We start from the raw sequence: 24,788 nt of genomic DNA, 5'->3' as shown, positions 1-24,788 counted from the left end.
ACAGCAAGGACGCCCGTGCCGCCGTGCTCCCCGCCATGCCGATGTGGAGCAGCGAGCTGCCTCGCTCGTATCCGACAGGCTCGGCGGGCCATCCAGCCGGCTTGTGAGCCAGATAACTGCTCTCCGGAAACCGTCGGAAGAGTGGAGAAAATGATGAAGGAGAAGATGGGGAGCGGCGGAGGGGTGCGATTCTTGCCCGATGTCTGGCCTCGTTTAAATAGAGGGTGGATAGGAGGAGCTCAGCCGACGTTGCGTTTAATGGAGGCGTTTGAATGCGGTCGGCCCGCTCATGAACGGACTTGTGGTAGGAGTAGGTTTCTCGGCTTCCACGTGGGTTTAATGGAGGCGTTTGAATGTGCCGAAGAGGCGTGTTCGGCCGGGTGGGCAGCGGGCGGCGCCCTCAGCCAGCGCACCGCTTAAATGGCGGAGGCAGTGAGAGGTCGCGCCCGTCCTGAGCTGCCTTCAATGTGGAGCGGCCCGCTCTACAGCGACATGAATGCGGGCAACTGGCGACATGCAGGAAGCGCATGCGGGATGGGGAGGTTTTTTTGGTGGACCAGGGCGGTCAAAAACGGACGCGACAGCGGTCTGAACTCCCGCAAACCTTCCCCACATTTGTGCCCGGTTTGCGGTAGAAATCGTGTCTAGAAATCTTGAATTCTAAATTTCGTCCATAGTGTTTGAACTTCCTTGATGTTCTTGCCTAGTAATAAAATAAAAGTATACAACAATGGTCTGTTGAAGGTGTTCATTGATGAATATTTTCCCTCCAAGGATAACAAAATAAAAATAATAATCATGTATGTGAACTATTGAGCTGATCCCCTTTGCCAAATGGCCATCAAATTATCACTGACTACTTTTTATAGCCGAGTAATTGTTGCAATTTCTATTGTAGATTCAGTACAGAGAGGCGCCATGTCTTCCCTCAGCTTGCTGCAAAGATGTAAGGTCCTTTGCAGCTTTAGTCTCCATAGAAAAATTTCTTTTGCGTGTAGTATGTATCTTCATTCGCCTTCTTTTTCAAGTTTATTTTCTGTTCACAGAAACACCAAGAATAATGCTTAGTAGGGATAAACAAGACTTAAATCAAATTAAAAAATATAAAAAGATATATGTAAGGTCCTTTGCAGCTTTAGTCTCCATAGAAAAATTTCTTTTGCGTGTAGTATGTATCTTCATTCGCCTTCTTTTTCAAGTTTATTTTCTGTTCACAGAAACACCAAGAATAATGCTTAGTAGGGATAAACAAGACTTAAATCAAATTAAAAAATATAAAAAGATATATGTAAGGTCCTTTGCAGCTTTAGTCTCCATAGAAAAATTTCTTTTGCGTGTAGTATGTATCTTCATTCGCCTTCTTTTTCAAGTTTATTTTCTGTTCACAGAAACACCAAGAATAATGCTTAGTAGGGATAAACAAGACTTAAATCAAATTAAAAAATATAAAAAGATTTGTATTTATGAGGCCCAAGTCACACCGTGAGGAATGTATACCTTCACTACTGGGGTCTTTGGCTCTTCGCCGAGAGCCAAATCACGAGTACTCGGCAAAACGAAGTAAGCCGAGAGGTATACTCGGCATCAGCTGCCGCACGGCAAACACTAGTATTTGTGTATACAAAGCGAAAAAGCACACTTGGCAAAAGGTCACCACTCGGCAAACGATCTATTTGCCGAGAGCCAACCAAAACAACACGGCAGAGTGTAGCCAACTCTGTTTTGTTTATTTCGAAGAGGCTTGTTCATTGTCTATTTGGGACATATATAAATTGATGGGACCCTGTGTAAATTTGTAAATTTGCAAGGTGGAATTAATAAGGAACCTTTTTCGATAGAACCGGTAGCTGGCCCAATGATCCAATATGAAGAATCATAGACGTGGCCCAAAAATACTGATAATATAGGTGAATGGATGAAAAACAAATCAGAAGAACACACATTGCTTTATTAGTGTGTATATGTATATGTATAATAGATTTCAGGAATGAGTTTTTGTAAAACCGGCCAATGACCCTCAAATTAATTCTTATATCCTAGATGATAGAAGATCGAGGGAGTAGCGAATCTCATTGAAGGCGGCGACATGATCCTCCGCGAGGGCCATGAAGAGGTCGACGCTGCCCTTGGCTGTGCGCGACGGCACGAAGACCATCATCCCCTCGACTGGCAACCATGGCAGGAACGCGGAAGGCGGTCCGGTTCCAAAGTCGAGCTGATGGGCCGTGAACCCAAGCCAGCTGTCCACCTCTATGTCCGGACAGAGCATCGTCCCGACGGTTGCCGTCGCCGCGAGCTCCTCCCCGTTGGCGTCCGCCACTCCGCCGAAGTCCACATACGACTGAATGTACTCGCCGTCGATGCGCGCCACGGCTTCGTGGATTCCCCCCACCACGGCGCCGTAGCTCAGCCCCAGCAGGTCTCGGACCTGAAGCCTCGGGAACGCCCAGAGCACCATGTTCCCGAAGAAGTCCATTGGCACGGGTGGGCTGGCCCTGCCACGGCAGTTGATGGCCACCCTCACCCGCGTGAACTCGTCCGGACTCAGACCCCGCGCCGCCGTCACCTTCTTCCACACGTGCGCCAGCAGGCACTGGAACGTGCTGCAACGTGCTCCCACGCGGGATTTGAGCTCGGCGATGAACTCTGCAGGAAAGTGCACGGTGATGTTCTTGATCTTTTCCATGGGTAGAACGGCATGGGCCTGGCTGGAACTGCGCTTGAACTCGATGGACCGGTGGTCGAAAACCAGCTTGGGCGTGCTGCGGGGCACGGCCGTGGCCGCACGGTCTATGAAAGGGGACGGCACGTCGAAGTCCTTGCCCTCGCGCACCGCAGCCGCCCACGCGCAGTAGAATGAGCTCGCTGCCGTGCCGTCGGCGATGTGGTGGTGGGATATGACGCCGAGCAGCAGGCCGCCACATCTGTACCGGCTGAGCTTGACCTGCAGCAGCGCCGCTCCAACGCTCTCCTGTAATTGAAAATATATATATTATTTTCTCAATCATGAAAATGAAGAAAATTTCACCTAAATGCTACAACTACCTCTGTATCATAATAATACATCATAGTGTTAAAAACGTTTTATATTATGATACGAAGAAAGTAAGGTCTGTCTAGGACACATCTAGATGTGACATAATTATGTCACATCTAACCTCATGTACACTCTGTTCGTGATCTATTTTTTTTGTCTTAGTTTTTTTTGTTCTTGTTGCTGCATTATATATTTATGGAAGCTTGGATGTGAAATTCTTAAAAAACATCTAGATGTGAATTAGTCAAACTGAAGAAAGTATATATTATAGAATGAGAAAAGGAAAAAGGAAAATGCTGAACGGATCTTAACGTAAAATCAAAATGCCATTCGTTATCATCATTGGAACCTCTGCATGCACGCGTGAATCTGGTATGGTGAATGTGACGTGGCAGCACCTCCGGCACTGTAGGGTAAAAGCCGGCGACGACCGGGGTCATGCCGCCGCCGGTTGCCAGCACGTCCGCCAAGTCGGCCGGGACATCGACCTCTATGACGAGCACGCCCTCATTGTTGAGGTGCAGGAATCGCCGGCCGTGGCCGTCGACGGCGAAGCGCCCTAGCAGGTGAGGGTACGGCGCGATGGCTCGGAGGAGGCCCTCCTTGAGAGCCTCGTTGGACGGCGCCGGGGCAGGGTAGGCGAACGCGATGGGGACGTAGGTGTCGATGGCGGCGCGGTCGAAGACGGTCAGCTGGACCTTGTTCCCTGCCAGCGGATGCGGCACGCGGTACACCGGCTTCAGCATCATGATAAGCTGCTGCTGGTACGTAGTGACAGCCTGATCCGTTTCTGCGTACGTACGCGTGCACGAGGTCGATCTCTAGCTTTAACCTTCTCAGTAACCTGGACTCATCGAGTGTGCCTTAATTTGATGAGCAGCTAGGGCCGCGTACCTCCGCTTATATAACAGCTCGACGGATCGGAGCATACGCAGACGTACTCGAATAGTCTTTGGTGAGAGAGATGAGTAGATGAAAGAGCCCAGCACGGCAGTGCCACGCACAACACATGTTAGTTTCAACAATCCAACAGTCCACGAAGGAACGTTACATCCATTACAGGAAATAATGCCCAAATGATCCATATAAATCGATCTCCTCGACGTAGACAATCAACAAGGAACAAGGATACATAATTGGCCAATAAACATCAATATCCTTCTTGCCTTCGATGAACAGCTAGGGATCCCTTATATAGAGCTCAAGAATACACACGCATTCGACCTCTTTCAGGCTTAGCAAATTTTGTATCAACTAACAGAACTACTATCCATAAGTACATACAAAGTGGGCGACGAAACAAGACCCCAATAGTTAGGGGCCCTTAAAATTTACTGAAGCACATACCTTTTTGGGAAATGATAAGTACGTACTTAAGAATAGTATTCGCTTTTTTAGAACTACAATTATCTTTTTTTCAGAATAAGAATAGTCTTTGGTGAGAGAGATGACTTGAAGAAATAGCCCAGAATGCCAGTGCCACACAAAACATTTATTTTTCAACACCCAACAGTCCACGAAGGAACATTGCATCCATTACAAGAAATAATGCCCAAATGATCCACATAAATCGATCTCCTCGAGGTAGACAATCAACAAGGAACAAGGGTACATAATTGATCCATAAACACCAATCTCCTCCTTGCCTTCGATGTACAGCTAGGGCTCCCTTATATAGAACTCGAGAAGACACACGCACCCGAGCTCTTTTAGGCTTTGCAATTTATGTATCTACTATCTACTAACAGAGTGTGACACCCCCAAGTCAATCGTACACTAATCATGCACGCAAACGTGTACGATGAAGATCAGGGACTCACGGAAAGATATCACAACACAACTCTAAAAATATAAATAAGTCATACAAGCATCATAATACAAGCCAGGGGCCTTGAGGGCTTAAATACAAGTGCTCGATCATAGACGAGTCAGCGGAAACAACAAAATCTGAGTACAGACATAAGTTAAACAAGTTGCCATAAGATGGCTAGCACAAACTGGGATACAGATCGAAAGAGTCGAATGCCTCCTGCCTGGGATCCTCCTAAACTACTCCTGGAAGTCGAACTCCACGTAGAATCATCCTCGGGATCCTCTGGCTCCTAGACTCCAACATCTGGTTGCGACAACCAGGTATAGAAAGGGGAAAAGAGGGAGAAAAGCAACCGTGAGTACTCATCCAAAGCACTCGCAAGCAAGGATCTACACTACATATGCATGGGTATCCGTGTAAAGGGGCAATATCGGTGGACTGAACTGCAGAATGCCAGAATAAGAGGGGGATAGCTAGTCCTGTCGAAGACTATGCTTCTGGCAGCCTCCATCTTGCAGCATGAAGAAGAGAGTAGATGGTAAGTTCACCAAGTATCATCGCATAGCATAATCCTACCCGGCGATCCTCTCCTCGTCGCCCTGTGTGAGAGCGATCACCGGGTTATATCCGGCACTTGGAAGGGTGTGTTTTATTAAATATCTGGTTCTACTTGTCATAAGGTCAAGGTACAACTCCGGGTCGCTTGTTACCGTGGACACGGCTATTCGAGTAGATCAACTTCCCTGCATGGGTGCACCACATTACCCAACACGCTCGATCTCTCTGGGCGGGTACACTTTCCTGGGTCATGTCCGGCCTTGGGAGATCAACACGTCGCAGCCCTACCTAGGCTCAACAGAGAGGTCAGCACGCCGGTCTAAATCCTATGCGCGCAGGGGTCTGGGCCCATCGTGAAGGAAATATGCCCTAGAGGCAATAATAAAGTTATTATTTATTTCCTTATATCATGATAAATGTTTATTATTCATGCTAGAATTGTATTAACCGGAAACATAATACATGTGTGAATACATAGACAAACAGAGTGTCACTAGTATGCCTCTACTTGACTAGCTCGTTGATCAAAGATGGTTAAGTTTCCTAGCCATAGACATGAGTTGTCATTTGATTAACGGGATCACATCATTAGGAGAATGATGTGATTGACATGACCCATTCCGTTAGCTTAGCACCCGATCGTTTAGTATGTTGCTATTGCTTTCTTCATGACTTATACATGTTCCTATGACTATGAAATTATGCAACTCCCATTTACCGGAGGAACACTTTGTGTGCTACCAAATGTCACAACGTAACTGGGTGATTATAAAGGTGCTCTACAGGTGTCTCCGAAGGTACTTGTTGGGTTGGCGTATTTCGAGATTAGGATTTGTCACTCCGAATGCCGGAGAGGTATCTCTGGGCCCTCTCGGTAATGCACATCACTTAAGCCTTGCAAGCATTGCAACTAATGAGTTAGTTGCGGGATGATGTATTACGGAACGAGTAAAGAGACTTGCCGGTAACGAGATTGAACTAGGTATTGAGATACCGACGATCGAATCTCGGGCAAGTAACATACCGATGACAAAGGGAACAACGTATGTTGTTATGCGGTCTGACCGATAAAGATCTTCGTAGAATATGTAGGAGCCAATATGAGCATCCAGGTTCCGCTATTGGTTATTGACCTGAGACGTGTCTCGGTCATGTCTACATTGTTCTCGAACCCGTAGGGTCCGCACGCTTAAGGTTTCGATAACAGTTATATTATGAGTTTTGATGTACCGAAGGAGTTCGGAGTCCCGGATGAGACCGGGGACATGACGAGGAGTCTCGAAATGGTCGAGACGTAAAGATCGATATATTGGACGACTATATTCGTACTTCGGAAAGGTTCCGAGTGATTCGGGTATTTTTCGGAGTACCGGAGAGTTACGGGAATTCGCCGGGAGAAGTATTGGGCCTTATTGGGCCATACGGGAAAGAGAGAGGGGCTGCCTAGGGCAGGCCGCGCGCCCCCCAAGGCCTAGTCCGAATTGGACTAGGGGGAGGGGCTGCGCCCCCTCCTTCCTTCCCTTCTCCCTTCCCCTTCCTTGTCTCCTACTCCTACTACATGGAAAGACTCCTAGTTGGACTAGGAAAGGGGGAATCCTACTCCCGGTGGGAGTAGGACTCCCCTAGGGCGCGCCATAGAGAGGGCCGGCCCTCCCCTCCTCCACTCCTTTATATACGGGGGCAGGGGGCACCCCATACACACACAAGTTGATCTTCGTGATCGTTCCTTAGCCGTGTGCGGTGCCCCCCTCCACCATATTCCACCTCGGTCATATCGTAGCGGTGCTTAGGCGAAGCCCTGCGACGGTAGAACATCAAGATCGTCACCACGCTGTCGTGCTGACGGAACTCTTCCCCGACGCTTTGCTGGATCGGAGCCCGGGGATCGTCATCGAGCTGAACGTGTGCTAGAACTCGGAGGCACCGTAGTTTCCGTGCTTGGATCGGTTGGACCGGGAAGACGTATGACTACTTCCTCTATGTTGCGTCAACGCTTCCGCTTCGGTCTATGAGGGTACGTAGACAACACTCTCCCCTCTCGTTGCTATGCATCACCATGATCTTGCGTGTGCGTAGGAATTTTTTTGAAATTACTACATTCCCCAACAGTGGTATCCGAGCCTAGGTTTTTATGGTTTGATGTTATATGCACGAGTAGAACACAAGTGAGTTGTGGGCGATATAAGTCATACTGCTTACCAGCATGTCATACTTTGGTTCAGCGGTATTGTTGGATGAAGCGGCCTGGACCGACATTACGCGTACGCTTACGCGAGACTGGTTCTACCAACGTGCTTTGCACACAGGTGGCTGGCGGGTGTCAGTTTCTCCAACTTTAGTTGAACCGAGTGTGGCTACGCCCGGTCCTTGCGAAGGTTAAAACAGCACCAACTTGACAAACTATCGTTGTGATTTTGCTGCGTAGGTAAGATTGGTTCTTGCTAAGCCCGTAGCAGTCACGTAAAATTTACAACAACAAAGTAGAGGACGTCTAACTTATTTTTGCAGGGCATGTTGTGATGTGATATGGTCAAGACATGATGCTAAATTTTATTGTATGAGATGATCATGTTTTGTAACCGAGTTATCGGCAACTGGCAGGAGCCATATGGTTGTCGCTTTATTGTATGCAATGCAATCGCCCTGTAATGCTTTACTTTATCACTAAGCGGTAGCGATAGTCGTAGAAGCATAAGATTGGCGAGACGACAACGATGCTACGATGGAGATCAAGGTGTCGCGCCGGTGACGATGGTGATCATGACGGTGCTTCGAAGATGGAGATCACAAACACAAGATGATGATGGCCATATCATATCACTTATATTGATTGCATGTGATGTTTATCTTTTATGCATCTTATCATGCTTTGATTGACGGTAGCATTATAAGATGATCTCTCACTAAATTATCATAGTAAAAGTGTTCTCCCTGAGTATGCACCGTTGCGAAAGTTCTTCGTGCTGAGACACCACATGATGATCGGGTGTGATAGGCTCTACGTTCAAATACAACGGGTGCAAAACAGTTGCACACGCGGAATACTCAGGTTTAACTTGACGAGCCTAGCATATAACATATATGGCCTCGGACACGGAGACCGAAAGGTCGAGCGTGAATCATATAGTAGATATGATCAACATAGTGATGTTCACCATTGAAACTACTCCATCTCACGTGATGATCGGACATGGTTTAGTTGATATGGATCACGTGATCACTTAGAAGATTAGAGGGATGTCTATCTAAGTGGGAGTTCTTAAGTAATATGATTAATTGAACTTTAATTTATCATGAACTTAGTCCTGATAGTATTAGCATATCTATGTTGTAGATCAATAGCTCGCGTTGTTGCTTCCCTGTGTTTATTTTGATATGTTCCTAGAGAAAATTGTGTTGAAAGATGTTAGTAGCAATGATGCGGATTGGATCCGTGATCTGAGGTTTATCCTCATTGCTGCACAGAAGAATTATGTCCTTGATGCACCGCTAGGTAACAGACCTATTGCCGGAGCAGATGCAGACGTTATGAACGTTTGGCTAGCTCAATATGATGACTACTTGATAGTTTAGTGCACCATGCTTAACGGCTTAGAATCGAGACTTCAAAGACGTTTTGAACGTCATGGACCATATGAGATGTTCCAGGAGTTGAAGTTAATATTTCAAGCAAATACCCGAGTTGAGAGATATGAAGTCTCCAACAAGTTCTATTGCTAAAAGATGGAAGAGAATAGCTCAAGCAATGAGCATGTGCTCGGATTGTCTGGGTACTACAATCGCCTGAATCAAGTGGGAGTTAATCTTCTAGATAAAATAGTGATTGACAGAATTCTCTAGTCACCATCACCAAGTTAGTAGAACTTCGTGATGAACTATAATATGCAAGGGATGACGAAAGTAATTCCCAAGCTCTTCATGATGCTGAAATTGACGAAGGTAGAAATCAAGAAAAATATCAAGTGTTGATGGTTGACGAGACCACTAGTTTCAAGAAAAGGGCAAAGGGAAGAAGGGGAACTTCAAGAAGAACGGCAAGAAAGTTGCCGCTCAAGTGAAGAAGTCCAAGTCTGGTCCTAAGCCTGAGACTAAGTGCTTCTACTGCAAAGGGACTGATCACTGGAAGCGGAACTACACCAAATGATTGGCGGATAATAAGGATGGCAAAGTGAACATAAGTATATTTGATATACATGTCATTGATGTGTACTTTACTAGTGTTTATAGCAACCCCTCAGTATTTGATACTGGTTCAGTTGCTAAGAGTAGTAACTCGAAACGGGAGTTGCAGAATGAACAGAGACTAGTTAAAGGGCAAAGTGACGATGAGAGTTGGAAGTAGTTCCAAGATTGATATGATCATCATCGAACACTCCCTATACTTTCGGGATTAGTGTGGAACCTAAATAAGTGTTATTTGGTGTTGAGCATGAATATGATTTGATCATGATTATTGCAATACGGTTATTCATTTAAGTAAGAGAATAAATTGTTGTTCTGTTTACATGAATAAAACCTTATATGGTTACACACCCAATGAAAATGGTTCGTTGGATCTCGATCATAGTGATACACATATTCATAATATCGAAACCAAAAGATGCAAAGTTAATAATGATAGTGCAACTTATTGTGGCACTGCCGTTTATGTCATATTGGTGTAAAGCGCATGAAGAAACTCCATGCTGATGGGCTTTTGGAATCACTTGATTATGAATCACTTGATGCTTGCGAACCATGCCTCATGGGCAAGATGACTAAGACTCCGTTCTCCGGAACAATGAAGCGAGCAACTGACTTATTGGAAATAATACATATTGATGTATGCAATCCGATGAGTGTTAAGGCTCGCAACGGGTATAATTATTTTCTGACCTTCACCGATGATTTGAGCAGATATGGGTATATCTACTTGATGAAACATAAGTCTGAAACATTTGAAAAGTTCAAAGAATTTCAGAGTGAAGTGGAAAATGATCGTGACAAGAAAATAAGGTTTCTACGATCTGATCGCGGAGACAAATATTTGAGTTACGAGTTTGGTCTTCAATTAAAACAATGTGGAATAGTTTCACAAATTCGTGCCACCTGGAACACCACAGTATAATGGTGTGTCCGAACGTCATAACCGTACTTTATTGGATATAGTACAATCTATGATGTTTCTTACCGATTTACCACTATCGTTTTGGGGTTATGCATTAAAGACAGCTGCATTCACGTTAAAAAGGGCACCATCTAAATCCGTTGAGACGACACAATCTGAACTGTGGTTTGGCAAGAAACCAAAGTTGTCGTTTCTTAAAGTTTGGGGTTGTGATGCTTATATGAAAAAGTTTCATCCTGATAAGCTCGAACCCAAATCGGAGAAATGTGTCTTCATAGAATACCCAAAGGAGACTGTTGGGTACACCTTCTATCACAGATCCGAAGGCAAGACATTCGTTGCTAAGAATGGATCCTTTCTAGAGAAGGAGTTTCTCTCGAAAGAAGTGAGTGGGAGGAAAGTAGAACTTGATGAGGTAACTGTACCTGCTCCCTTATTGGAAAGTAGTTCGTCACAGAAATCTGTTCCTGTGACTTCTACACCAATTAGTGAGGAAGATAATGATGATGATCATGAAACTTCAGAACAAGTTACTACTAAACTTCGTAGATCAACCAGAGTAAGATCCGCACCAGAGTGGTACGGTAATCTTGTTCTGGAAGTTATGTTACTAGACCATGACGAACCTACGAACTATGAGGAAGCGATGATGAGCCTAGATTCCGCAAAATGGCTTGAGGCCAAGAAATCTGAGATGGGATCCATGTATGAGAAGAAAGTGTGGACTTTGGTTGACTTGACCGATGATCGACAAGCCATAGAAAATAAATGGATCTTCAAGAGGAAGACGGACGCTGATAGTAGTGTCACTATCTACAAAGCTAGACTTGTCAAAAAAGGTTTTTGACAAAGTTCAAGGTGTTGACTACGATGAGAGTTTCTCACTCGTATCTATGCTTAAGTCTGTCCGAATCATGTTAACAATTGCCACATTTTATGAAATCTGGTAAATGGATAACAAAACTGCAATCCTTAATGGATTTCTTAAAGAAGAGTTGTATATGATGCAACCAGAAGGTTTTGTCAATCCTAAAGGTGTTAACAAAATATGCAAGCTCCAGCGATCCATCAATGGACTGGTGCAAGCATCTCGGAGTTGGAATATACGCTTTGATAAGTTGATCAAAGCATATAGTTTTATACAGACTTGCGGTGAAGCCTGTATTTACAAGAAAGTGAGTGGGAGCACTACAACATTTCTGATAAGTATATGTGAATGACATATTGTTGACCGGAAATAATGTAGAATTATTCTGCAAAGCATAAAGGAGTGTTTGAAAGGAGTTTTTCAAAGAAATACCTCGGTAAAGCTTCTTACATATTGAGCATCAAGATCTATAGAGATAGATCAAGACGCTTGATAAGTTTTTCAATGAGTACATACCTTGACAAGATTTTGAAGTAGTTCAAAATGGAACAGTCAAAGAAAGAGTTCTTGCCTGTGTGAAAAGGTGTGAAATTGAGTAAGATTCAAAACCCGACCATGGCAGAAGATAGAAAGAGAATGAAAGTCATTCCCTATGCCTCAGCCATAGGTTCTATAAAGTATGCCATGCTGTGTACCAGATCTATTGTATACCCTACACTGATTTTGACAAGGGAGTACAATAGTGATCTAGGAGTAGATCACAGAACAGCGGTCAAAATTATCCTTAGTGGAATAAGGATATGTTTCTCGATTATGGAAGTGAAAAAAAGGTTCGTCGTAAAGGGTTACGTCGATGCAAGTTTTGACACCAGTCTGGATGACTCTAAGTCTCGATCTAGATACATATTGAAAGTGGGAGCAATTAGCTAGAGTAGCTCCGTGCAGAGCATTGTAGACATAGAAAATTGCAAAATACATAACGGATCTGAATGTGAAAGACCCGTTGACTAAGATTCTCTCACAAGCAAAACATGATCACACCTTAGTACTCTCTGGGTGTTAATCACATAGCGATGTGAACTAGATTACTGAATCTAGTAAACCCTTTGGGTGTTGGTCACATGGTGATGTGAACTATGGGTGTTAATCACATGATGATGTGAACTATCGATGTTAATCACATGGTGATGTGATCTAGATTATTGACTCTAGTGCAAGTGGGAGACTGAAGGAAATATGCCCTAGAGGCAATAATAAAGTTATTATTTATTTCCTTATATCATGATAAATGTTTATTATTCATGCTAGAATTGTATTAACCGGAAACATAATTCATGTGTGAATACATAGACAAACAGAGTGTTACTAGTATGCCTCTACTTGACTAGTTCGTTGATCAAAGATGGTTAAGTTTCCTAGCCATAGACATGAGTTGTCATTTGATTAACAGGATCACATTATTAGGAGAATGATGTGATTGACATGACCCATTCCGTTAGCTTAGCACCCGATCGTTTAGTATGTTGCTATTGCTTTCTTCATGACTTATACATGTTCCTATGACTATGAGATTATGCAACTCCCGTTTATCGGAGGAACACTTTGTGTGCTACCAAACGTCACAACGTAACTGGGTGATTATAAAGGTGCTCTACAGGTGTCTCCGAAGGTACTTGTTGGGTTGGCGTATTTCGAGATTAGGATTTGTCACTCCGAATGTCGGAGAGGTATCTCTGGGCCCTCTCGGTAATGCACATCACATAAGCCTTGCAAGCATTGCAACTAATGAGTTAGTTGCGGGATGATGTATTACGGAACGAGTAAAGAGACTTGCCGGTAATGAGATTGAACTAGGTATTGAGATACCGACGATCGAATCTCGGGCAAGTAACATACCGATGACAAAGGGAACACCGTATGTTGTTATGCGGTCTAACCGATAAAGATCTTCGTAGAATATGTGGGAGCCAATATGAGCATCCAGGTTCCGCTATTGGTTATTGACCGGAGACGTGTCTCGGTCATGTCTACATTGTTCTCGGACCCGTAGGGTCCGCACGCTTAAGGTTTCGATGACAGTTATATTATGAGTTTTGATGTACCGAAGGAGTTCGGAGTCCCGGATGAGATCGCGGACATGACGAGGAGTCTCGAAATGGTCGAGACGTAAAGATCGATATATTGGACGACTATATTCGGACTTCGGAAAGGTTCCGAGTGATTCGGGTATTTTTCGGAGTACCGGAGAGTTACGGGAATTCGCCAGGAGAAGTATTGGGCCTTATTGGGCCATACGGGAAAGAGAGAGGGGCTGCCTAGGGCAGGCCGCGCGCCCCCCAAGGCCTAGTCCGAATTGGACTAGGGGGAGGGGCTGCGCCCCCTCCTTCCTTCCCTTCTCCCTTCCCCTTCCTTGTCTCCTACTCCTACTACATGGAAGGACTCCTAGTTGGACTAGGAAAGGGGGAATCCTACTTCCAGTGGGAGTAGGACTCCCCTAGGGCGCGCCATAGAGAGGGCCGGCCCTCCCCTCCTCCACTCCTTTATATACGGGGGCAGGGGGCACCCCATAGACACACAAGTTGATCTTCGTGATCGTTCCTTAGCCGTGTGCGGTGCCCCCCTCCACCATATTCCACCTCGGTCATATCGTAGCGGTGCTTAGGCGAAGCCCTGCGACGGTAGAACATCAAGATTGTCACCACGCCGTCGTGCTGACGGAACTCTTCCCCGACGCTTTGCTGGATCGGAGCCCGGGGATCGTCATCGAGCTGAACGTGTGCTAGAACTCGGAGGCACCGTAGTTTCGGTGCTTGGATCGGTTGGACCGGGAAGACGTACGACTACTTCCTCTACGTTGCGTCAACGCTTCCGCTTCGGTCTACGAGGGTACGTAGACAACACTCTCCCCTCTCGTTGCTATGCGTCACCATGATCTTGCGTGTGCGTATGCATTTTTTTGAAATTACTACGTTCCCCAACACATCGCCCATTGCACACATGTACGTTGCGTACGCGGCCGAAGCAGACCTAGCCCCCTTAATACAAGCGCAGGCTTACGGTCCAATGCGGCGCGCGCCGCTCAGTCGCTGACGTCAAAAAGAGCTTCGCCTGATACCACGACGCCGGTTGCCCATATCTTGCCCCACGTGGCGGTTAGTGCGTATAAGGTCAACGACCCAACTCAGATCAAATATCAAGATCTCGTTTAAGTGTGTTACTATGAAGTAACCGCGGACGCCGACCAAGGTCAGACCCACCTCTCACCTAGGTGGTCTCAACCTGCCCCGTCGCTCCATCATAAGTAACAGTCGGGGGCCTTCGGGAACCCAGTCCCACCTTTACCGGGATGGAGCCACCTGTCCTTCCATCCCCCCACATCGGAATCACATGCGGGTACTCTACGAGGAAACCCGACTTTAGTCACCACAGGTATCATAAAATATGTATATAAGTATACCCGTGATCACCTCCCGAGTGATCACGGCCTCAGACGGACAAGAATGTAGGGCCACAGATGGAATACTAGCATCCTATACTAAGCATTTAGGATTGCTGGTAAGGGTAACAACTGTAGCAACAATTACAGGCTATGCAATAGAATAGGATTAACCGAAAGCAGTAACATGCTACACTACTCTAATACAAGGAGTAGAGAGAAGGAATAGGCGACATCGGGTGATCGGGGAGGGGGGGGGGCTTGCCTGGAAGCACTGTTGCATAGGAAGAAGGGTCGTCGGTGATGCAGTCGTATTCAGTGGCATCAGTGCTGGTCTCGGGGTCTACTGAAGAAGAAGAAGTAAATACGGAGCAAACAAAGCATCACAACATATAACAAGGCAATACGTGGTGCCAGGGGTGATCTAACGCAGGGATAGGTGATACTGGCAAAGGGAGGGAAACATCCGGGAAAGTATCCCCGGTGTTTCGCGTTTTCGGACAGATGGGCCGGAGAGGGAAAGTTGCGTGTTTGCTATGCTAGGGATGTGTGGCGGACGAACGAGCTGTGTATCCGGATTCGTCTCGTCGTTCTAAGCAACTTCCAAGTACAAAGTATTTCCATCCGAGCTATGGTTTATTTTAGATTAATTTTCAAAGTCTTAAATCACTTTTAGAATTAATAGAATTAATTTAATCCAAAAATCATTTTATGACGTCATCATGACATCAGTATGATGTCATCAGTCAACTCTGATGGTTGACTAGTCAAACTAATAGAAGGGCCCCGCTGTCATTGACTAAGTTTAGTTAAACAGAATTAGTTAGTTTAAATGTGTGATTAGTTTAACTAAATTTAATTAAACTAGATTAGTTAAGTTAATCAGTTTACTTACTTAATTAATTTAATTATTATTTATTCTCTTTTTTTAAATGTTCAGGGGGGTGGGGCACCCTCGTCATGGACCCAGGAGGCCCTTAGCGGGCACAGGGCGCTGCGGGTAACGGGCGCGGGGCGAATGGGCACCAGCCCGGCAGGGCGCTCGTGCGTGCTGGCTGTGTAATTAAACCCCAAAACTCCTCCTGGGCATGTAAATATACACGAGTTTTGTGTGGTTGCTTTCCCTCCTTTGGAAGAACTCCCTCCTTGGCCAGGTTCAGTGTGCTGCTGCTTCAGTTTGTCTGCTACTGTAACTTCTTCCGTTGCTCCCGTGGATTTTTTTATCGGTCTTGTTCCAGGTTGCAGTTTGTCAGTTTGTCGGCCGATATATACACGATGAACTTATGATATTACTGGGTGCCGAATTTTTGGTTTGTGTTCAAGGAATTTTTGGCCTATTATAGTTGGGATTACATTTGTGATGACTTTGGCTCCGGCAGGGGCGGAGCCAGGAATTGAACATAGGAGGGGCGAATCGAAACAAAAAAAACTCGCAGCCCACGACTCCTTATAAATGACCTCCTTAACAATTATTTTTGTGTATAGAATCTAAAAGCGAGCTAGTAAAATATTGCACTGACGATAGACCATCCATATATACAACTAACATATTTAATTAGGAAATACATGTTATTAATTAGTAGCATTTTTAAAGAAACGTCTAATCAGTAAATCAACAGAGATCCTCTTACATGCTTGATTAATAGGCTGTTAGGTCGTAATCCAGAAAAAAAGAATGAACCAGCTGCGAGGGATATTGTATGTTGACGTACCCTTCAAACGGAGCCTTAGATCATGAACAAACGGAGCCTTAGATCATGAACACATACTCGACGGACTCAATGACATATGGCTCAACAGAGCGGTTAACACCATGTAAGCTGGAAGCAACTTGGTCCTTGCGTGGTCTCCTAGCGCCACCGGCGCCGGCAAACGGAAGCAGTGCCTGGTGGTTGGCGGGCGGGAGGGATTGGGAGATCGATTTTGGAGGTGCAGCGAGCCATTGAGGGGCGCCAAGAAACTAGCGATTAGGGAATTTTTTTTGAGGGGTAAAGCTAAATTTATTCATGAAAGTTCACATGGTGTGGGATACATCTCCAATCGTGAGACACGCCGAACCCAACGTGGCGTCCCGGACCTCTAAAGAGCGAAAACTTGACTAGGCTATGTGCTTCATAATCAGCGATTAGGGAATTGGGAGATCGATTTTGGATCAGATGAACGTACAGACTTCGAAACGATCAAACTTTTAGGCCTCCTGCTCACTGATGGGGCAGATGGGCTACTATTTGGGCTTGGCTTGCATGGTCTACTGATTAAACATTAATATTGGGCTGAATTGCTAATTAAGTTGTTATTATCTCCGGCCAATTAGCGCATATAACATAAAAAACTAGTACTAGTATGGCCCGGGAGACATTGAGGGGGGCCGATCGTTGGGGGGTCTCTAGCCCCTGGCTTCGGCAATTAAGTCCCGTTAGAGCATCTCTAGCAGACCCTGCAAAAAGCCGACCCGTAAAATGTGTTTGTAGTTTGTGAAAAAATGGCTTTGCGGGGCCGGCGCGGACGGCCGCAGAGGCAGACCCAGCAAAAAGGACCCGTATAAAAGGATATGTGCGGAATATGCTTTTTTACGGGTCGACTTTATGGGTCTGGTCTGACGCCGCTGCAGCCGGTCCGCAAATATCAATACAACACCACAAAAATACAACAATCAGGTTGTGTTTGATAGCAAAATATCCTTAAAAACCTAAGTATAAAAAACTACAGTAATTTAGCCTGCAGGTATGAAATACCACGGTTTTAACATAACATAATATTTTGTAGTATTGATAATACAGACAACCTGTTTGGCTATTCCGTTTTCAGCGACACAAAATTAGCTAGCTAAAACCATTAGCAGTTGCAAACACACGTGCTTTACTAGTTAGCTAGCCATTTTATGCAACTACTCGGCCATGCACCAAGAACGGCCATGCACACGGCATAGAAGACACATATTCTAGCTGGCTATCCGGACGGCAACAACGTCTTCAAAACGATTTTGTGGTTGGCTGTAATTTGGGAAACAAACGGAAGCGAGCTAACTAAATCACCAAGCAGAAGATCCTAATAAAACGGTCAAGGACATGAGGCGTGTTGAGAAGAAGGTATGAGCGAGGGACTCTCTTTTCTCAGCGAGCTCAGTTTAGAAAAAAGAGGTATGGGGTTTTTTTATGCAGAGAAAATATTGTGGTTTGCCAAAAACTACAGTATTAAAATCACAGTTTTTAGAGACAGTCAAACAACCCTTTGTAATAAAAACTACAACAATATAAAAAACGGCAGTATTTTGGGAATACTTAGAAAATACTTTGTTATCAAACGGGGCCTCATCCACACTACAAAAAAATTATTCAGAAAAAATATCAATACCAACACAATACAACAATCATCCACATTACAAGTAATTATTCAAATCACCGAAGCAAAGTAAATAATGCAATATAAAACTTGTACCGAGTACAAATAACACATGAATTAAATAAAAATGAATAGAAAAATGAGTTTGTTACTGTCCAGTGCCAATGGTGCTCAATGAGATCCTCCTGAAGCTGAAAGTAGGTGTTTGCATTTTCAATCTCCTTGTATGTCTGAAGAAAAGCTCTAATGCAGTTAGGGTCTCTAGCTAGTTTGACACGGCTACCCACATTGTCGTAGAAGAACTCCAAGTTCATGCCTCTCTCATTTTCGAGAATCATATTGTGAAGGGTAACACATCATGTCATGATGTTTTTCATGGTCCGCATGTCCCAAAAACAAGCAGGATCACGAACAATGGCAAACCTAGATTGCAAAACCCCGAATGCTCTTTCAATGTCTTTTCGGGCTGTCCCTTGCACCCTTGCGAATTCACATTGTTTTCTAGTTTGGGGTTCTTTGATGCTCTTGACAAATGTGCACCAAGGAGGGTATATACCATCTGCAAGATAGTACCCTTTTGTGTATTCATGCCCATTGATAGTGTAGTTGCAAGCAGGAGCATCACCACTAGCAACTCTAGCAAACAAATAAGACCGTTGCAACACATTGATATCATTAAGAGTGTCCGGCATACCAAAAAGCAATGTCAAATCCATAAATCCTCGGATGCTACGGCCTCTAGCACAATTGTTGCATCACAAGACTTGCCACAATACATTCCCTGTCATGCCTTCAGGCAATTTTTTCAAGTCCAATGCATACAATCAATGCTACCTAGCATGCCAGGCCAACCTCTCCTCTCATTAGATGCCATCAGTTTTTTTGTGTGTCATCCTCGTTGGGTGCCCAAAGATATTCAGGACCAAAGACACAGATGATCACTTTGACAAACCTACGCACTGACTCAATTGTGCTATCTTCACCAATGCGAAGGTACTCATCGGCATAGTCAAACGGAATGCCATATGCAATCACCCCATAACTGCTGAGATTTTTTGGTATGCACTAAATCCCTTCAAGCCCGCGACATTTCTTCTTTGAGTAAAATACCGACAATTTGCCTCGCAAGATTGAACAATTTTCACAAAGAGATATCGGTGCATTAGGTACCTTCTCCAGAAGAGGTGTGGTGGATATGTTGGATTCTCCGTGAAGTAGTCTTGCATCAACATCTCGTTCCCGAGATGGCGATTTTGAGGAATGCAAAGACGCCTGACGGTCGATCCTCGCCGCCTCTTTCGGTTCTCGTCTTCGTGCTCCTTCACGGCAAGCGCCATCACAAACGTCTGCTGCTGATAGTTTGCAAGCAGCGTTTCAACATTCGAGTCGTCTGAATCGGACAAATCGTCGAGCAAACACTTCTCGCACGGGCTCAATTCCATCTACATGAACAAAAATCGCACGCCGCGTCAACCAACTATGCATAGCGCTCGGCACAAAGCACAAGCAAACACTCACCGGCGGCTTGTGGGGCGGGCGATCCAGGGCGGCGACTAGGGGCGGCTCGAGGGCGGTCGATCCCCGGCGGCGACGGCGACCAGGGGCGGCTCATCTCGCCGGATCCGCGGGGACGGTGCTGCGTATCGGTGGTGGAGGGTGGGGGATGCCCCCGCGACGCGATTCCGCCCGCAGATTTGGCCGGAATCGCCGGCGGCGGACGGGCAGAACCAATGGCGGGCGGGCGGCGGAAGGAGGTGGGGAAAGGACGCGGGCTGAAATGTCCCTCCCGCCAACTGCTTTCCTGCGATACGAGGCACCGTAGGGGCGAGGCGGAAACCTGCGTATTCGTGGGTTGGGGCCGAGATTTTGCCGCGCACCTCAAAAAATTTTACGGGCCGGCCGCGTTTGCGGGGCTGTTCGGGCAGGATTTTCTGCGCCGACCCGCATTTTGGCGGTTATTTTGCGGGTCGGCGCTTTTTACGGGGTCTGCTAGAGATGCTCTTACACCTGGGTGCTCATCTTCTTCAGGCTGACTATGATGCCGTGCACGTTATTGCGGGGATATTTTACAATATATTTCAAAGATATTGATTTTCTGAAAATAAGAATACTCAGAAATAATATGAGAGCTAAAACTAAAAATTTGTATGGTTTATTGTGTTTCTGTTTACTATTTATTAAATATATCATGCATGTTTGCATGTTGAGGTGAATCTTTTCCTATGACTCATTGAATATTGAGGTGGACCTTTTCTAATACATGTTGCTCATTTTCTAATACATGTTGCTTGATGAGTTGTCATGTTTGTATGTTAAGAAAAATAGATTAATGGGGTTAGCCATTTAGATATAGAAGATCCGATGATGCATGCAGCGTGTTAGGCAACTCTAACGCGCCGACGCAAACAGCTATGAATTTTGTTTGTTCTTTTTTGTTTGGGTTGGTTGAGCAGATGGGCGTGTTCGTTTTTTGGTTTGGGTCGGCGGGTGTGCCCAACGGAGGCCGATGCATTGTTCGAGTGGATTAAAAAATAAATAAATAGCCATAAAGTCTAAACATGCAAAAAGGTAAACATAGTAAAACATTAAAACAGCGGGCCAAAGTCCATTTACACATAAAAAAAGTAAACATGCCAAAGTCCATTTACACATAAAAAAAGTAAACATAGTTAAACACTAAAACGGCGGGCCAAATTCCATTTAAACATAAATTTAAGAACTAAAAAAGAAGGCGCCTCCCAGCCGCCCAGCACGCAGCTCTAGGTGTCATCCTCATCCTTGGAGCCGGCGGCTCTGCTGTGCGGGCGTGGGCTCCTCCTCCTGCTCTTGGCGCTCCTCCTCTTCCTATCGTGCCTAGTGGGCACGCCACTCCTCCTCTCGCTTGTCCTGCATTTGGCATTCCCATCGCCCGCTCCCCCCTCCCCCCACGCTTCTATTTAAAATAAGCATGGACTCAGGACCCTTTTAGTGGCTGCCATGTGGCCCCAAGGTGGGTGGGTCGCATTAAATATGACCTTAGCGGTGGTTGCGCGGCCAACACAAGGACGCATCGGCGTGTCCGTCTTGTGTCCGTGTAGACCCAAATCAGGCCCAAATATAAGTCAAAAATGCGTCCAGACGGACAAGAAGCGGACAGATTTTAGGTTTGCATCGGCGCATTAGGCCGACGTTTTCGTTCATTTCAATCCAAACAGATACGCGCGGACTAATGTGTCCGCGATTTGCCCTTAGACGCAAGGCCGGAGTAGTACATTGTTTTCTTTTTTGAAATAACGTAGTACATTGTTGTTTGTATATACACCTGTCAAAAGAAAAGCTGGGTATGGACTCTGATCGGCAGCCAACATAACAAAGAGTCTTTTCATCCCTTCCAATTCCCAAAAAAGAGCATCTTCATCCCTAAATAAAAAGGGAAATGCTTACCGTCACCCGGCGGATCGCAGTGGCTGCGTCCGTCACCTTCCCCGCATGCCACACGTCCAACTGAGCCTGCGTACCATCCTTCATCAAACGCATTTCTGCAACAGTGGCTATGTTCCTAAAACATATGCGCTGTTGCAATGGCCTACGACTGGTCTATGTTTTGCAACAAAATCTTTGTTGCGAAAATTTTCTGTAACAAAATCTCAGTTACAAAAAAAAAACTTGGCCGCAATTTTTTTTGCAACAAAATAGCTGATGTAAATTTTTTTTGCAACAAGACTTATGTTACAGAAATAATTCCGCAACAAGACATGTGTTTCAATAAGTGAGGCGCGCTCGACCACTTGATTCGACTGATCTAACGGCTCGCGACCCGGCTGATCAGCCGGCGGACGCGTAGCATGCCCCCCAAAAAAAGTCTCATCATTTGTTTCCAAATTATAAGCCTATGTCAGGGGTTTTAAGAAAAAAAAATGCCTAGGTCAGGGGCTCGGCCGCTATTGCTTGCCCCTCCATTTATCTCTAGATCCAGCGGTCTCGTCCTCGTTTCTTCCCTCGGCGCCCTTGCCCGCCTGCCTGCCGGCCAGATGGACGCGACCAGCGACGGCGACGGCGATGGCCTCTGCCGTCTCCCCTACGACGTGCTCATCGACGTCCTCGGCCGCCTCCCCTGCCGTGCCCTCGCCGAGTCCCTGCTCGTCTGCCGCGCGTGGCGCGCCATCGTCGACGGCCAAAGGCTCCTCCAGCGCTACTACTTCCCGCCGCACGCCTTCCCCGGCATCTTCACCAACGTCTACGGATCCCACAACTACAAGTCCTCTTTCTTCGCCCCGCCGGCGCCCCGGAGGCTCGGCGGTGCCGACGAGTACGGGCCCATTTTCCGACGTCCTCTCTTTGGGCACAGTTGGGCGGATGTGGTGCACTACTGCAACGGATTGATCCTCCTCACGGAATATGATGGACACAGAGTTTACTGTGTGTGCAACCCGGCGACGGCTCGGTGGGCGCGGTTGCCACGACCGTCCAAGGCGCCATGGCCATACCGCATGAAGGGCATGTTCCTCACCTTCGATCCCGTTGTGTCGCGGCACTACGAGGTGTTCTTCTTTCCCATTGAGAAGGACAGAAGGTCCAAACGCTCAGTGAAATGCAACATATGTGGATCACCGAGGAACTGCACTTCAGCACATTATTTGGAGATGATCAATTACACGAAGAACAAGAGGAGATGCATGCATCGGCACCATCAAGAGCAGGTGTGCAAGCGTCGTCACAAGATGGCAAGGTTGGGCTGCCAGAGCAAGACGAAGAGTTCAATGTCCACTCGCTAGGGGTCAAGGAGACAAAGGATAGGGTGGTGTCTTTACTGGTATTCTCGTCACAAACTGATCAGTGGAAGAGCCGAGAATTCCTGCCAGGGCATTGCGCCCCTGAGCACCTCTATGACATTATGATGACACCATGGGACAAATACAAGAAAATATGGTGGTCGGCTGAGTATTGGCACGGATCGCTCTACGTGCATTGCCACAACGATATCCTCATGATCCTACACTGTTCGGAACAGGCGTACGAGCTGGTCCAGCTGCCAGGGGAAGCCCATGATGCGCGCTTCGATGAAATGCCCACGAGGTCCGTCTTAGCTAGCCAGGAGAAAGGGATTCGCTATGCGGCGCTCAACGACTGTCAGCTTCAAGTATGGTCACTTGCAAAATCATCCGATGGCTTGCTAGAGTGGATGCTGGAACATGAGGCAGATCTTGGTCCTTACATGGTTTCTGATGAGTGCTTAGAGAAAGTAAAGCTCAAGGTGACATGGGACGCAGTCAAAACGAGTAAAAAAAGTGCCATATTGTGTAAGCATGGATATAGTGTGGAAGGCTTGGCGGATGAGAAGAAAGGCCACCATGACACTAGCGCTGAAGTCGATGACGACGACAATGTCGGCGAAGAGGAAGAAACCGGGAGCTTAGAGGGTTCTGAGCATTCGTGGGACTCGGACGAGGACAACTTCGTTGACATCAGCATCGACGAATGTGCCAACTACGCGAGGCCTGACCTACGCGGGATCATAGGTCTGCACCCATACATGGACGTGCTCCTCCTGAATACCAGCAGTTTTGCCATGGCATACCACCTTAGTACCTCGAGAATGCAGTACTTAGGCTGGAGGCTCGTCCGGGACCCCTGCCAACAAGCTCATGGCATCAGGCGTGCGTTTCCTTACCGACCCTGCTATGCCGATATGCTCCCGACGAGGAAGATACCTTGCTCTCGTTGCCTCTGGTCATACTCATATAGGTGCCAATAGAGTTGCTATAACTTGCATATGCTTTGTTTGAACATTTGAATTGCTGAAACTGTGGGTTCTCACCTGTTGATCAGGAAGTATGTCAGTTGATCTATGAATAAACAGACATAATATATTGTCTTAGGTTTAGTTTACTTATTTTGATAGCACAATTTAAATTGGGTAAACATATATGTAGTTATTTCGTTATTCTGCATTTTGCGTGTGTTGTAAATTTTTAGAGGTTATTTAGACATATAATTACTTTCGATCATGAGGACAAGTAACAAGTATTCCTCATTGCGTGATTTGAATTATCAGCAAGTGCAGCCCGTGAAAGCTCAGGCACGGCCTTTCCTTTTTGGATGCTTTTGAATTCCAGAGCCCAGGGGGCATCCCATATTTTAGCATGCACAACATATGCTTCTATCCTCCTCTGGAGGTTACTGAAAAAAGATTGTCACTTGGTAAGTAGGTTTTGATCAATCAATCACAAAAGTATTTAGTTCTGCTTAGTTTTCTCCAACAAACAGTAGTGCAAATGTGTTTGTGTGTGCCCCGCCGCCCTTATCCAGTACGTGGATCTCTGGCGCGCTCTCCAGACCAAAGCCCTCGCGGCCGGGCACGATGTGTTGCGCTGGAGATGGACTAACTCCAGCGACTACTCGGCCAAGACCTGCTACCTTGCGCTCTTGCACGGCTCCATCTCAGATGCTTCCTGGAGGCTGACCTGGAAGACATGGGCACCCCTCCGCATCAAAGCCTTCATCTGGCTGGCCCTTCAAGATCGATGCTGGACGGCCGCTCACCTCGCACGCCGTGGCTTACCGCACAACGACCGGTGCGTGCTCTGCGACCAGGCCACCGAGGACATGCACCACCTATTCTCTGCTTGCCCTTTCTCCCGCCAAGTT

The 24,788-nt window shown here is 46.2% G+C and overlaps 1 protein-coding gene across 1 annotated transcript; it reads right to left on the bottom strand.

Annotated features, from left to right (window-relative positions):
• Window positions 1-1,997: 1,997 nt before the first annotated feature.
• On the bottom strand, window positions 1,998-3,886 carry LOC125513065 (tryptamine benzoyltransferase 1-like). The gene is made up of 2 exons (XM_048678112.2): window positions 3,436-3,886; window positions 1,998-2,971 (listed from the first exon to the last, which is right to left on the bottom strand). The coding sequence occupies exons 1-2, from the start codon at window positions 3,784-3,786 to the stop codon at window positions 2,030-2,032; spliced, it is 1,293 nt and encodes a 430-aa protein (XP_048534069.1). The 5' UTR covers window positions 3,787-3,886; the 3' UTR covers window positions 1,998-2,029.
• Between the last annotated feature and the right edge of the window lie 20,902 nt (window positions 3,887-24,788).

The sequence above is a fragment of the Triticum urartu genome, chromosome 6A, assembly GCF_056163025.1.
Source record: "Triticum urartu cultivar PI428250 chromosome 6A, HENAU_Tu73, whole genome shotgun sequence".
Lineage (NCBI taxonomy): Eukaryota > Viridiplantae > Streptophyta > Magnoliopsida > Poales > Poaceae > Triticum > Triticum urartu.
Note: the sequence above shows the minus strand (reverse complement) of the source record. Positions and strands in the feature narration are given on the sequence as shown.

Excerpts from the sequence above, each read along its gene's own strand:
- LOC125513065 (XM_048678112.2), bottom strand. The coding sequence starts at position 3,786 with ATGATGCTGAAGCCGGTGTACCGCGTGCCGCATCCGCTGGCAGGGAAC. Across the intron at positions 2,972-3,435 it reads TTTACCCTACAGTGCCGGAG|GAGAGCGTTGGAGCGGCGCT; the intron begins GTGCTGCCACGT and ends TTTCAATTACAG.